Raw genomic sequence first — 15,985 nt, 5'->3', positions numbered from 1 at the left:
TTCTTTAGAAAATACTTGTCAGCAGTAATTGACAGAGTGTTGACCCGAGTCAGGTCTGAATCCTTGTGTCACTTGTGAGTAACTAGACGCCCTATAATTTGGAAAACATCTTCATGAAAGAAAAGACATGTTTTTCACACATCATAGCTAAATAGGGAGCAGCTCAGGGGAGAAATCTGTGGCCCTTTAACCTCAAAGCGTGGGGGGGATGGCTATAGGCTCCCGTTATCTTCCCCTCTTCCTCCTGCGTGGGGAAGAAGCCTGTCTAGCTCCAGCCAGGATGGTCTACCCATCTTCAGCTCATGGCAACAAATGCCTGCAATGAAGAATATGTCCACCAGGGGGGGCAATGACATGAACAAGGCAAAGAGGGTGGGTCTGAAGAGCAGAGTCAATCTCGCCACTGCAATTGGAAGGGGAGGAGAAAACATTTGAATTTTTCAGGCCTTGTTGCTTCTACCTCCTTTTTACCTTTTCTTTCTACTGAGTTTCCATTTCGCGGACTCGGCTTTTGTCTGTAGGAATCCAAGATAAGGCCTTGTTTGCAGAGTTCATCCTTCCTGTGGCCTGGAGACAGATTGATTCTCTGCTAATCTCCTTGGTTTGATTCCGAGGTCCGGTTGGAGCAGCTCCGATGCCTGCGGACACGGTCACAGCTACTATAAAGTCAGGAAACTTTGAGGGTCGTTCTACGGAGACTTTTCCAGCAGGTTTCAAGCAAGGGATAAATGTGCAGGCTTCTGAGGAGGCACCACTCGATAATACTTCAGAGGAAGCGTGATGTCTTTGGAGGTTTGAGAGACCCTCAGGTGAAAAAGGAACTTTCCTTGCTTAGTGGAGTGCTCACTTTAATAAAAAGACAAGTTTCTAATAATTAGAGCCTTTCATGCCATGATTTTTCACTAGAATTGTGCATGAAGATTTCTTTGGGAATTTTTTTCCCCTCAAAGATACAAATACCTGTTTGTAGTAGGGCCAGGAAACATGTGTCGTGAAAAAGCTCCCCAGAAGATTTTGATGCCTGTCATGGTTAAGAACTGTTTATTAAATGGCTCCCCACTGAATAAAGTTCCAACTCCTTAGCCTAGGATTCAAAGTTCTCCAGGATCTGACCCTGGTTCACTTTCGAGTCTTATTCTCCCCCATTCTTCTTGAACACTTGCTCCTTCCTATAAAATGGGGCGATAATACTTTCCTGAGGATGTTAATTAAAGGATTAGAAATAAGGTACACAAACATCTGGCGCTTAACGTGCAGTGTTATTAGTAAGTCCTTAGTAAGTATTCACCAAAACAAATGAAGAAACAATAGCGAGACCGACTCCATAAAGGAGTGAGTGAACCTTTGTTAAAACAGAGAGGCCAGGGGCACCTGGGTGGCTCGGTTGGTTAAGCATCCGACTTTGGCTCAGGTCCTGCCTGATCTCATGGGTTTGTGGGTTCCAACCCCAATGTCGCAGTCAGCACAGAGCCTGCTTTGGGTCCTCTCGGCCCCTCCCCTGCTTTCTCTCTCTCTTTCAACAATAAACATTAAACAGACAAACACACACACAAAAAACCCAGAGAGACCAGATGCCCCTGCCCTAGGGAAACCCAGGAGGAGCCCTCATGGCCTCTAGACCATTTCCAAAGCCACCATGGTTTCTTTAGGTGAGTTTTCCATTTTGGAGTTACACTTCTACACAGACACAGTCAGGATTTGAACTTGCACTGGTGAGAGAAAGGCAAAGGGAGGTTTAAAACATGGTGAAGAAATTCTGGTTTTGACCAAGAGACTAAAGCAATCTAGAGCACATGGGCACAGGGTCTCTGTCTCTTCAATTCTTTGAATACTTTTCAAGGTTTTGATCATTTGAATAGCTGTTGAATAGCGTCAAAGCAGATGTGAAGTTTATAGTGAAATAGTAGCCTTTCCTGGCACGATTGACAGAAGTGAATAGGTTAGTCCAGCATTTTCCAAGCTGTGAGTTGGAGTTCTGTGGGATGCATGTGACAGCTACAAACATTCATGAAGGCTCCCCTGGTCAATTAAGGCTAGGAAACTCTAGGGGAAAGCCAGATAAATAGAGTGTCAACTTTGCCTTTAACTGGAGGAATTCTCAGTCTTTAAAATGTGAACAATTGTTATAAATCTCCTAGAGGGGGACCTGGGAGCAGCGTTTCCTAAATTTATTTAACCATGATATTTTCTTCAAAAAAATTTTTTTTCCAGTGTCTTAGAGGACAATGCTGCACGATAGTTTTGACAGGAGTCTTAACCCTGTGTGACATTTATTTCATTAAAAAAAAAAAAAGTTTTCTGGACTCTACCCCACAATCTCCAGGAGAAGGGCCATTGCAACTATATGTTTCAAAAGGCTCCGCTGGAGATTCTGCTGTGCGGCCAGAGTGGAAAACCACTGTGTTAGGAGAATGGCTTTGGATTCAGGAAGACGTAGGTTCAAGTCCAAACAGCACAGACATTCTATTATGTTACATTTGGAAAGTGACTTAATCTGGTTGTCTTAATTTTCCCATCCATAAAATAAAGAATTATACTCACTCAGTCATATCATTTTTGGTCCAAAAGAATTAAATGAAATAATGAAGGAAAATAATTAGCATGTAGTAAGTGCTGTTTCCAATTTGCAATTCTCAGTAGCTCCAACATAAATAAAACTGTGAAATTATTTTCTTTCTCCATTCCTTAGGCCCCCACGCCAACAATTTTTGCCCCTCTTCAACAAGAATGAAATAATTCTGAATCCTTATATCCTGTTCCTGGGGTGTACCTTTGCTGTACTCAGACTGATGTTCTGAGAGAGTGTCAGACCATTAACGAAGATGGTTATGAGTCTCTTGGCGATCACTCTCCTGTCTTCCGCAAAATAGTTCCCTTTCAAAATCTGCATGCTCCAAGATTTTATCTACACCAGCCCAAGAATCCAAAATCTGGTTTCAGAGTATAAATGCAATGATGTCACCATGAGCTTGTGTCATATGCCCCGAAAAGGCCCAGCATCTGGGCAGTAGCATCTGCCTATGCTCTTCTGTTGAGGTAGTTTTAAAAATATAAACTTCAATGGTATTTCTATTTCCATAAGGGCAGATATAATGGGCTTTCAATTGGCATTGTAACAGTTGGTGTCTTCATGCTCCCTTTCCTTTTTAATAATCCCTTCAACGTCTTATTCCATTAAATAGACTTTGTTAAACTTAGTACTACGTGTGTGTGTGTGTGTGTGTGTGTGTGTGTGTGTGTGTGTGTGTGTATAATGACAGCTATCTTCTGGGGAGAAATGTATACACAGATTTGACTCTGGCCCAGACAAGTGCCTTTGTGTATGAATGGACTGGTATAGATAATTCCAGTCTTATAGTGGACACGATTCCAAAGTTCATTTGTAAGTCAGTAGTTGGGAACTCGGAACACATTTTCTCATAAAAGAACTGTTCTACATGGTGGAGAGAGGCCTGGCCAGCCCACAAGACTCTGTTTAACTCCTACCGCACCTGAAGTGGAATTGTTATGAACTATGGAGAACAATGTTTCCATGGGAACACATTTTCGGAGCTCGCCTGCTGAAGGTTGGGAACCACTGACTGTAAAGTTTTCACTCACCTACTAAATCACTTCTTCCTTTTTCCTTTAATAAATTACCAAGCAGAGGAGCTATTCTGACCACAAATCGTTGCTTCAATATATTAGGTTAAAATAATGTTTCTTTTCCTCCTCTTGTTTTGTGCACTTTGCAACTTTAGCCAAAGGGGTGCATATAACGAGGAAAACAGTTCCTTTAAACACTCTTGGACTTCCTCACACCGGGTTCTTGTCACTTCTCGGTTCCCTCTGCATGTCACAGCCAGTCAGCTAGTGGCAGAGAGACAGCTGTCACTCTTACATTTGCTTTCACATCGAAATCGTTTTTTTTTTTTTTTCAACCTTATCAGTTCCTTGAGTTTTTAGGACGTGCCTTATAACTTAATAGGAATCTGGAATAACTAAGTAATGAAATATATTCTAGGTCACACTGACCACAGGAATCAGAAATGTTTCAACTACACCATACACAGATTCTGCTAGAAGTTGTATAAATATATCACAGAATCACAGGGCTGGAAAGAACCTTAAAAGATTGTCTAGTCTGTTCCCTGGCTTCCAGACAAGCCAATCATTCCAAACAGATGAGAGCTAACCTCTCTTTTAGAAGAAGAGGATGACTTTGTCTTTAACCCTTTCTAGATGTAACAATGTACATAGCATTAGTAAATTACTGTTGTCTTTATGTCTAAAATGCTTCCCATGACAGTTACAACTGTATTTCACTTTCTCATGTTTGCTTCTCGTAGGAAACAAAGTAGGTTTATCTGTGCAAAGCCCCAGTATATTTATATCTATTGTCCTTTCTCTTCTAGGGCCTTCCTGAACATCCCAGTGTCTAATACTTCAGTTCCCTTTGTCCTGTTCTTTCTGGGTTATTTGTACCCTTTTAGCAGTGGGAACTAAAGTTAAGCTACAGAGTTTGATGAGGCATCTGAGAACTGAGCGGTTTCCCCTTTCCATGCATAGGAATATTTTAAAGTAATCCATACGCAGACCCAAAGACCTAGGGCTCCAAGGAAAGACAAATTTAATAATTGTAATAAAACTGCAATAACATAGGCTATTTATTTATAGTCACTCTCTTTCAGGCAGTGAAAAGGGCATAACTAGCCTGATAATAACTGTTTTTTGATCAGGCAAGGAAATTAAAGAGAACCTACCCCTACTAAGGTTATTCATAAAATGTGATATCCTTAAATGTCACCAAGTGTAATTTTTCTATTGCAAGCCTACCGCACAACCTATAAGGGCCGATCTCAAAATATTTTTTGCTAATTGGGAATGACTATTCAAACTTGATACTCAGCCTTTCATGGAAGTTTTCAAAGGCATGGGCTTTTTGATCTCTACACTGGAAGACACTGAACATACTAGCTTTACAGCAAGGACTACTGGCTATGTTGCTGTCTTAAAAGAGTCGTACTAGCCCCCAAGATAAAAAAGAATGACAGGCTATCATAAATGAATAATGAGATCCCTTCTGTTTGTGAGGTTTTGAATGCCTCAAAGGTGAGGATTATGCCAGAAAAAAAGTAGCCATGGGTAAAAATGTTCATAATTATGGTTTCAATCTGATAGTAAACCATGTGCCATGTTTATTCCCCAAATATTTCCATACTCACTGGGTGGCGTGATGGGTAATATCGTGCGTCCGCTTGAGGGGTACCCATATGGCAAGGGGTACCAATATTAAATAATATTTCTAGGTGTGTCTGCGAGGCCGTTTCCAGATGAGATTAGCATCTGAATCCGTGGACTCAGTAAAATAGATCGCCAAGCGATACAGTAGATCACCCTCCCCAGCGTGGGTGAGCACCATCCAATCCCTTGAAGTCCTGAACAGCAAAATATGTAGAGGAAGGAGTTCTCCCTGTTTTTCCTGCCTCACTGATTAAGCTTGGATATCACGTCTTATCTTCTCCTGCCCTTGTACTGGGAGTACATCATTGACTCCCCTGGTTCTCAAGCCTTCACATTTGGAGTAAGACTGAATTAGACCAATGGCTTCCCTGGGTTTCCAGCTTGCAGATGGCAGACTGTGGGACTTCTTGGGCTCTGTTATTGGATTAGCCAATTCCTCATAATAAACTATCTATCTATCTATCTATCTATCAGTATAGATATCTCCATCCTTTTGGTTCTGTTGTCTGAGGAAGCCTGACCTATGCTGGTGGCTACTCATACATCCTAAGTATCTAAGGGGATAGAAGCAACTTCGTGAGACTAGGCAAACACATCTGACCCTGTAAAATGATTGTGCCAGCACTGCGCCTAACTTCTGTACGTGAGCAAAGCACCTCAGTGGAGACTGTGGACCCTGCTTTTCTATAAACTTACGGAGTAAAATCTGTCTTCATAGCTTCCTGGCAGACTACAGCACCCCTAATCTACTGCCAGCATGTCCACTCACATCATTGGGCTACGTTATGACAGAATTCTTGGGGCGCCTGGGAGGCTCAGTCAGTTAAGCATCTGACTTTGGCTCAGGTCATGATCTCAAGGTTCGTGAGTTGGAGCCCCACATCAGATGAGTTGGAGCCCCACTTCGGGTGAACACAAACCCTGCTTCGGGTGAATCCCGCTTCCTTCTCTCCCTCTTTCTTCCTCTCTGCCACCTGTGGGATTCTCTCTCCCTGCCCCTAGCTCACGCCCTCTCTCTCTCAACAAACAAATAAACAAAGAAACCAGACAGAACTCTTCCTGGGAAATGGGGTAATTCTTTGGCTTCCACTGAATATGCCAAATGCTGCTTTGGAAACTCAAGACCCCCTGAGCTCACCCATAGCAAGAAGTTCCTGCCCCCATCAACCAATCAGATTCCTGGACCAAAGAGAGCTTTCTCTGTAGTATAACCCTAAGTGTGAAAAAATGGAAAAGAAGAAATAATGAAAATAGTTTTCCTACTTTTGTTGTCAGGATGTCGGCATTATTTATAGCTCAGTGGTGTAACCATTTGAGAATTACGCATGGCTAATTTTAGCTAAATAGACAATGATGAGTGTATACTGTCCTTCACCCATCTTAATAAAAGTATCCCTTCAGGGAAACTTCCTGTCTAAAGACTGCCTTCAGACTTTAACTTACATTTCCTTCAACACTCGGCCAAAAATACAGTATGACGTTGCAACTCTGTTATTCATTTGTTAGGTGTTTGAAGGATGTCTTGTAAGGCACCCACTCATTACACAAATGAATTGACACAAAGCACAGTTTAACCACGGGCAGCGACAACTTACTTGTTCATTTTTAGTAAGCCTGGTTTTGTTGTGAATGTCTGACGTGACCAAATTGAATCCGTGCTTCTCTGACAAGATTCTCAGAAGCAAGACCACAGTACGACTCCCACACTTGCCTACCCTGTTGTACACGACCTGGCTCGGGAAAGGTAGCACCTGGGAAAGAACAAGAGAGCAAATATGAGACCTCGGGTGAAAATACTTGGGATTCTTCCCTCAGTTTCAGGACAACAAATGTCTGATCAATCTAAGCAAGAAGGGTCCATGTCAAGTCAAAGAGAGAACAGGAGCACTGGACTCATGGTTGTCCTCATAGTACGACTCGGGACAAATGGCGGACTCATTACCTTTCTGCACCGACACTTACAACTGGTAAGCTTTTACGCCAATCCTAAGCCTAATTATGAAGCTTCTTTTGTTTCTTCTTAGGAACAAAATATATAAATATGTGCTGTGATGACAGTATGCTTTTGCAAGTTATATTATGCTTTATTAGAACTTCGTTTGTAGAGTGCTCAAGGAAAAATATTGAGATAGCAATAAAAAAATCAAGATATCAATAAAAACTCACCCTTCCACGGTGGACCATTTAGTGGTTTTAATGTACTCATACAGTTGAGCAACCATCACCACTACCTAATTCCAGAACATTTTCATCATCCCTGAAAGAAACTCCCTACCCATTAACAGTCACTTTTCATTTCCCTCACTACTTTGGTCCCGTGAAACCATTTATCTGCTTTCTGACTCCATGATTTTGCCTATAGTATTCTGGACATCTCTTATAAATAGAATCATAAAATATGTGACCTTTTGTGTCTGGCTTAAGTTAGCATAATGTGCTCAAGATTCATCTATACTGTAGCATGAATCTGTACTTTATATGGCTGAATAATATTACATTGTATGGATATACCATATCAGGTTTATACATTCATCAGTTGATGGACATTTGGATTGTTTCCACCTTTTGGTTACCATGAATAATGCTGCAATGAACATGTGTGTATAAGTTTTTGTGTCAACATATGTTTTCTTTTTTTTTTTTTTTTTTTCAACATATGTTTTCGATTCACCTTGAGTATATCCTAGGAGTGGAATTGCTGGATCATATGGCAATTCTGTTTAATTTTTTGAAGAACTTCCAAACTGTTTTCAATACAGCTGCACCATTTTATATTTCCACCAGCAATGCACGAGAGTTCCAATTTCTCCACATCCTTGCCAACACTTGTTTTTGCCTGTTTTTTTTTATAGCCATCCTAATGGATGTGAAGTAGTATCTCATTGTTTTGATTTGAATTTCCCTGATGACTAATGATGTTGACCATATTTCACGTGCTTATTGGAAATTTGTATATTTTTTTTGGAGAAATATCTGTTTAAATCATTTGCCCATTTTAAAACTGGGCTATTTGTCTTTTTATTATTGAGTTTCAAAAGTTCTATGTTTATTCTGGATTTGCAAATATATGATCTGCAAATATTTTCTCCCATTCTATGGGTTTCCTTTTCATTTTCTTGACCGTGTCCTTTGAAGTACAAAAGTTTTTAATTTTGATGAAGTTCAATGTATCTAATTTTTCTTTAGTGACTTGTGCTTTGGGTATCATATCTAAGAAATCATTGCCTAACCCAAGAATGTTTTCTCCTAAGAATTTTATATTTTTAGTGGCCTAAAACATTTAGGTCTTTAATTCATGTTGAGTTTATTTTGTGTGTGATGTGAGCTAGTGATCTAACTTCATTCTTTTGCATGTGAATATCCATTTGTCCCAGCACCATTTATTGAAGACGCTTCTTTCTCCATTTAATTGTTTGGCACCCTGTTGAAAATCCACTAACCATAAATGTATGAGTTTATTTCTGAGCTCTCAATTCTACCCCATTGATCTATGTGTTTATTCTTATGCCAATACCGCAGAGTCTCGATTACTATTGCTTTGTTGTAAGATTTGAAATTGAAAAGGGGGAGTCCCTCTAACTTTGTTTTTTTTCAACATAGTTTTGGCTATTCTGGGTCCCTTGCATCTCATATGAATTTTAGGACCAGTTTGTCAATTTCTGCAAAAAAAGGCAGTTGAAATTTTGATAGGGATTGTGTTGAAACTGTAGATCATTCTGGGGACTACTACCACCTTAATAATAGTTTTCCAGTCCATGAACATGGGATATCTTTCCACTTATTTAGTTCTCATTTCATTTGTTTCACTGATGTTTTGTAGCTTCCAATGTACAAGCCTAATACTCCTTTTATTCTTTTTGATGCTGTTATGAATGGAATTATTCTCTTAATTTCATTTTTGGATTGACTGTTCACTGATAGAAAAACAGTTTATTTTTGTACATCAATCTTGTGTTATGCAATCTTGTTGCATGCATTTATTAGCTCTAATAGCTTTTATGGGTGGATTCTTTAGGAATTTCTATATACAAGATCATGTCATCTGCAAACAGAGATAGTTTCCCAATATAGATGCCTTTTCTTTCTTTTTCTTTTTTTTCTTTTTTTTAGTTTATTTATTTTGAGAGAGAGAGAGCATGTGCACAAGCAGGGGAGGGGCAGTGAGAGGGAGGGAGAGAGAGGGAACCCCAAGCAGGCTCCGCACTGTCAGTGCAGAGGCCACCATGGGGCTTGATCTCATGAACCATGAGGTCAGGACCTGAGCCGAAATCAAGAGTTGGATGCTTAACTGACTGAGTCACCTAGGTGCCCCTCTTTTGTTTTTCTAATTGCCCAGTTTAAATGATTCTTAGAGACTAAGAAGCCATTATGAAAAGCATCTGATTAAATATTTATATCCCCAATAAAAATATTTCCATTTTGAATGCTCAGCATTGAGTAAGAACTGACAAATGTTAACCAAGAGTCCTTCATTCAGCACATACCCATAACAGAAGGCCACAAGCTAAAGAATATAGTATAATATAAATATACATATACCCCAAACGTGCCTACTGTATGTAATATGAATTTTGCCTCTGTAATTACAGGCTTAGTTATTTTTATGAAATATTTTATATCTATATTTACATTTATATAGAGGAGCATTTCATAAATTTGGAGCTTAAAGGCTAATTGTCATTGGAGTAAAACATTATATCTATCACTCACTTAGCAACCCATCATGTACCATTTTGATATAATTCTTCCAGAATTTTTTTTTTAATGAGCAACACCTTGTTTCTTTAGAACCAGTCAGTATCTTCTATTGTGTGTCCTCATATTGCCTAGAACATGCCATGTATATAAATATAGGGCTTCAACAAACATTGATTGATTAGATCCTCTGAGGGCTTATTATGCTATTTAACAATGATTAACACAATGATTCTGCTAAAATGTGAGACCGGGAGAATCTTCAAACACAGCTGATCTTTCTACCCAAATGCTAATATAAAAGGCACCAGGGTAAAAGGATAATCATTCTAATAGGTCATTGTACTTATGGTTTTATCAGTGAGTACCCCAAAATTAGCGCTTTCTGACAACAACTGCGGAACTCAGATACTCAGATAAATCAGATATGTTCTTCCTCATGAGGTTATGATCCAGGGAGGCTGAAATATAACAGGATGTCAATAGCGTTTGCAAGCTGGACTTTCCATAATCACCAGGCTGGGGTTTAGACTGCAGTTGTGACAGAGCTGCTGATATAAAGACAAGTTTTAATTTCTTTGAAAAAATAAACGGCTTAAGAATTGCGATCAATGTGTCTTTCCTTGTCCTCTAGCACAGTATAGAACAGCAACGGAGAGCGCTCGTTCCGTCTGAATTGCTGACCAAGATGAGTTACCGCATACCCAAGCACTTTATTCCAAGAGTACAGGTGTATCTCAGAAGATTTAAATGAAGAACCGAGAGGCACAAACCTTTGGTGAAAACACTTAATTTCTCCTGAATTTTGTGGGTAATTACACCGTGGCAGGCTTCCCATCTATTTCCTTTTGCTAATAACTAAAGATATTATTATAAACCTTCTAGTTGTTTGTTGACTTTTGAAAAACTTTTCATTCCAATTCCATCATTAGTCTTGTGGGAGGCTCTCACATAACAGTTATAAATATTTGTTATTTAAGAACACTTTTGTCCTGACAAGAAAAAAATTCTTTATGTATGGTGACAGATTTAACTACACTTATTGTGGTGATCATTTTGCAATGTATACAAATATCAAATCATCATGTCATACATCTGAAACTTACATAATGTTACATGTCAATCAGAACTTGGTTAAAAAAAAAAAAAAGAACACTTCCATAAAAACAAAAATTCCCCACATTGTTCCTGCAGCTGTATCTACAATAATATTTGAAAATAAAAGAGAGCTGAACATCCCCACTGTGACTCTATTATACCATTTCTGTAAACACCAATATACAGCTACAGGGTATAAAAACTGAGCTAGAAAATGTGTTTTTAGATGAAGCTTCTGGAATCAGTCTGGTTATTGTTAAAGACACAACATACATCATCACAAACATAAACCTTTCTCAAAGTTAGGATGGGGCTTTTAAATCATTTTCTAAAAGAACCTATGTAATGCTCTGGAAATTGGCAAGTTTAGCAGGCTAAATCAATGTGCTGATGTTGGATAAGGTGTTAAAATTCGGAACGGCAACAAGTAGATTCATCCCTGCTTGGGTAGAGCTATAGATCCGCTCCTGAAGGTCTGTTTTAAAAATCATTGTCATTTTTTTTTTATTTGAAGCCTTCATTCCGGAAAAGTAGGGGGGAAGGAACTGATTTTTATGAAAGGCTGACCCTGACCCTGTGCTAGGCTTTGTGCCAGGTAAATGCTTTTAATCCTTGTTAACAATACTGAGTCAGAGAGTGTAATTGTCTTTACTCTAGTTGCACATCTCTCTAGAAGGTTAAATTATCAAATAATTTAAGCATCATTAATTGGCCCTAAGGGACTCCCAGTGTGCCCCTCTCTTCTCTATAGATCACGGATTCACAGAGGAACAGAGTTTGAGGTCTAGAGCAATTTAGAATAACCCACCCGCTCCAATCCCCTCCCCACCCCAGCACTCCTACTCTTTGTCATTGTCACACTCAGCCCAATGTGTTTGGCTTGGCGAGGGCTTTCTTTTATGTCATCTTTTCATCCTCTCGAGTACCCTGTGAGGGAGATACCGTGACTATTTTTAGATGAACAAACCGAGGCTCAGAGAGATCGTTTGGCATTTTCAAGGTCAAAGAGTGGCACATAACAACTAAAGCCCAGCTCACAGCTCTCTGGACCCCAAGACGACACTCTAATATATAACATCAAATGGTGAAATAATTTTTAGTGTGACTTCTGTGAGACTGACCATCTCCTCTTTTATATCTTGAATGCGTCCAACTCCATTCAATGCTATTTTTCAACAGTCTACCACGTCATCCAGTGTCATCGGCCATTACGCATCCATTACCCAAGTCACTGGAATGCACAGGTGGAACTGACAGGAGTCACACAGCCTCTCCTTTTGCTTCCAGAGGACATGTTTTAGACGTGAACGTAATCCCAGAATGTCAAAGCGGCTAATGGGTGAAGGAGAGTAGAAGAATGTGGTGTTCCCTTCACTCCTCCCCTTAGTCTACTGTAGGCAATCACAGAGCCTTGCATATTGTGGAGCACTTCCACCAGGAAAGGGAAAAACAGGAAGCAGTAAGTCATAGTAAAACACACGAGAAATCCTAAATACACCTGAAATGCCTATCAAGACAAGCAGATGCCCCTCAAAGACAAGCTGAATGATTTTTAAAGGCCTCTTAAGGTCAACTCCAACATCCCCATTTTTTTTCAACAGATACCTGCCAAGGATCAGGCAGAAAACTATATCCCAACTGTAATATTACCATTATCTTTCGCAAACAAATTTCTAACACTTACTCTTTCTTTGGATGCCCTATAAAGAAGTACACACTAAAAGTCCTCATCCTCCCCCACTCCCCAAACGATTCTTCATTCTTGGCAACTATGGTTATACGAATGTTATGTCTGTGGTTTCTATTTTATGGCCAATTTGTAAAAGTGAAGGGAGCTCCAAAATAGTTCACTCTATGAATTATATATTTTTATGTTGCCTGCTTGTAAGTTCTGCAAATGCCACAAATCCCCAGGGGCTGACAGGCTTGTGTGGAACATGCCAAATAAACAGAAGTCTTTCCAAAATCCTGAGCACAACAGTAACTACCACCAGATGACGTGTACAATTTCAATCGCTTGTCCCTGGTTTGCATTGGTAAGGGGGACAAAGAAGACTTTCTAGGTGAAAAGCATGCTTGGTCTGGACCAAGACTTCCATAGCGTATGATTACAGGACTCCTTGGGGACTGGTCTCGTTAGAAGAATTTACATCAGTTCTGCTTTTAAGTCTTTGCAAAATGGCATTTAATATGGTATGTTACAAGCTGTGGTTCCCAAATGGCTGTATATTTGAATTACCTGTGGGACTTTAAAACGACAGATTTCTGGGCCCCATTCTAAGACTAGCTGAGGGGCATCTGGGTGGCTCAGTTGGTTAAGCATCTGACTTCGGCTTAGGTCATGATCTCATGGTTCATGGGTTTGGGCTCCGTGTCGGGCTCTGTGCTGACAGCTCAGAGCCTGGATGGAGCCTGCTTTGGATTCTGTGTCTCCCTCTCTCTCTGCCCCTCTCCCACTCCTCTGTCTCTCAAAAATAAATAAATGTTTAAAAAAAAAAAAAAGACTAACTTAAACAGAAAGTCTAGGAGGAGGGTCAGGAATCTAGCTCTAAAATGCCCCTGGGGTGGGGGTGGGGGTGGGGGTGGGGGTGTCTCTGCCATCACTAAAGAGCTAAGGTGGGGGAGAGGGTTGTCTGTGTAAACGCTGGAGGGGACAAGGTGAGAACCCCGTTTCCTCTTCCTTGGGTCTCCCTGGAGTGTCCACGGCCTCCAACCCATAGTTAAAAGTCATGATTAGCCTGATAAACATGTTCACACTACGTTAACGCCTACTTACCCAGAATGGTTACAACTAGTGACCTGGTTAACTGAATGTGTGCATTAACTGAAATTTACACTAAACATCATCAAAGCATTAGACCCGACTCAGTACTCATATTATGCTGAAGATGAAATTGCTCTCTTTGAGCAACAAAACTGCCCCTTGTATTTTACATCCCCTCTGTCCCATGGTTACTCAGACCCATGTGGGGACAGTCACAGCCAGGTCTTTGTGAGACCTGAACTCAGGTACACTTCTGCTTCTCGATGTCTCTGTCCACATGACTTTGTTTTGTTTTAAGACAGAGAGAGAGAGAGAAAGAGAGAGCATGCAAGCAGGGGGAGGGGCAGAGGGAGAGAGAGAACCACAAGCAGACGCCACACTCAGCACAGAGTCCAATGCCGGGCTCGACCTCATGACCATGAGATCATGACCTCAGCCAAAATCAAGAGTCAGACGCTTAACCGACTGCACCACCCAGGTGCCCCAAGACATTGAACAGCAGTACACATCCATTCGGCAAGTCCTCATTTGAAAGTTTCCTAGGACACGGTGGTGCTAGGAGCCACCCTTATCACACCTTCCTCATCCATAAAAGTGGAAAACTGGGTGGAAAGCCAATAAATGATCCTCTCTTCTTAAACTATGAAATTCTTCACTTTAATCTAGATTGCTTATAGATATAAGCAATATATCTGGAAAACCTTAAAAATTAACACTGGATTTTAATATGTTTCCTTGTTAAATATATTCATAAAAGAAACATACAAAAAACCCGTTCCAATATTTTGTGCTGATAACATGGGTTCCACCTCCAGGGTGTGCAGAAGTCTCTCTTGGAACCTTTGTCATTTCTGTCCCTGTCCCACTCTTGTTTGGGCTGCTCACGTAATAAATCTTCTCTTATGTTCTTCTTATGTTTCTCTTCCTTTCCACAGTTTTAATCACTTCCAGCTCTCTGCTTATTTTAAGACCGTCACCAACACCACAGCCTGCACAACACAGGGCTTCAGGCTTCCTGCTGGGCTTTCCAGAACTCAGGAGGCATTGTCACTGACATCAAGCCATTGTAGGTCCTCTGACAAATGCGTGTCCATTTGGTAATCACCATCAACTCCCCAGACCCTTGGGCTAATTTCCTCCACTCTAGAGAAGGAAACACATAGGACCCATTTAAGAACTCTATTTTCCCTCACTGCCAGACCTCTTGAATAGAGAGTTCTTTCTATTCACAACTCTCAAATATCATCCCTGTGTCTTCTAATTATTCATAACCTATCTTTTCCCAGAAGCCTTGCCAAATCTGAACCTTATGCTTTCTCCTTTATCCCTGTTCTTACCTGAAACAGTTTCATGTTGAATGCTATCTACAGAAAGACAAAAGCTACAAATCCATTACAAGCCCATCTGTTTTATTTGTGTAATAGATTGGGTATTTTATGTGCATAGTGGATACTTAAAAAATATCTGTCTATTAAATAGATAGACTGGTAGGATAAAAATACTATTCAATGTTGTTTTAGAACCAATGCTGTCATATTTGTCATTATTAAGGATGCTCTTCTGGTTTTCTTGTCTGCTAAAACTATAAGGTAAATCTATCAATTTTTCTTAACACTCATATTTTCCAACACTCTTGTGCTATATTACATAAGAAAAAGTTTGGTGATGTGGAGAAAGTTCCCTGTATTGAAAGTCATAAAACTTTGGCTTTCTCCTTGGCCAAACTAGTTGAAGGACCTTGAATAAGTGACTTTGAACAACTTCTCTGGGCCAAAGTTTCCACAAATATAATTGGGGATATTGAATCCAATGATTTCAAGGCTCCTCCCTATTTACATCTCATGATTGTAAGGCAGGATTGCACAACAGTTACAGATGTTCAGGGGGTCATCTGAATGGCATCTTGCACTTTTAAATATTCATTCCATTCTGGTCTATCTAATGTCCTTATCTCCATTATATACATCATTATGTTATTTCCAGGAATGTAATACCCTTTACATTATAACAGAATCCTCATACAAAGAAGCAATTTTCACAAGGAGCCAGAAGCGATTTTTGGATGTGATGATTAAGTCATCATAGTTGGAACTTTAAAGTATGCTTCAGAACAAAAATGATTTCTAGTTTGATTAAAAACTCAAATTCCAGGTGACCTTGAGTGAATGCTATCAATGCCACGGACAAGAAGATGAATACTTTCAA

General features: G+C 40.0%; 1 protein-coding gene across 1 annotated transcript in view; it reads right to left on the bottom strand.

Moving 5' to 3' along the window:
* The window catches only part of UST (uronyl 2-sulfotransferase), a 193,033-nt gene that overhangs the window by 122,944 nt on the left and 54,104 nt on the right, over positions 1-15,985 (bottom strand). Inside the window, exon 3 of the mRNA XM_049654668.1 lies at positions 6,819-6,974. Within this exon, the coding sequence (XP_049510625.1) occupies positions 6,819-6,974 (156 nt within the window). The remainder of the gene's footprint in view (positions 1-6,818; positions 6,975-15,985) is intronic.

This window comes from Panthera uncia (assembly GCF_023721935.1).
Source record: "Panthera uncia isolate 11264 chromosome B2 unlocalized genomic scaffold, Puncia_PCG_1.0 HiC_scaffold_24, whole genome shotgun sequence".
In the NCBI taxonomy this organism is placed as follows: Eukaryota; Metazoa; Chordata; class Mammalia; order Carnivora; family Felidae; genus Panthera; species Panthera uncia.
Note: the sequence above shows the minus strand (reverse complement) of the source record. Positions and strands in the feature narration are given on the sequence as shown.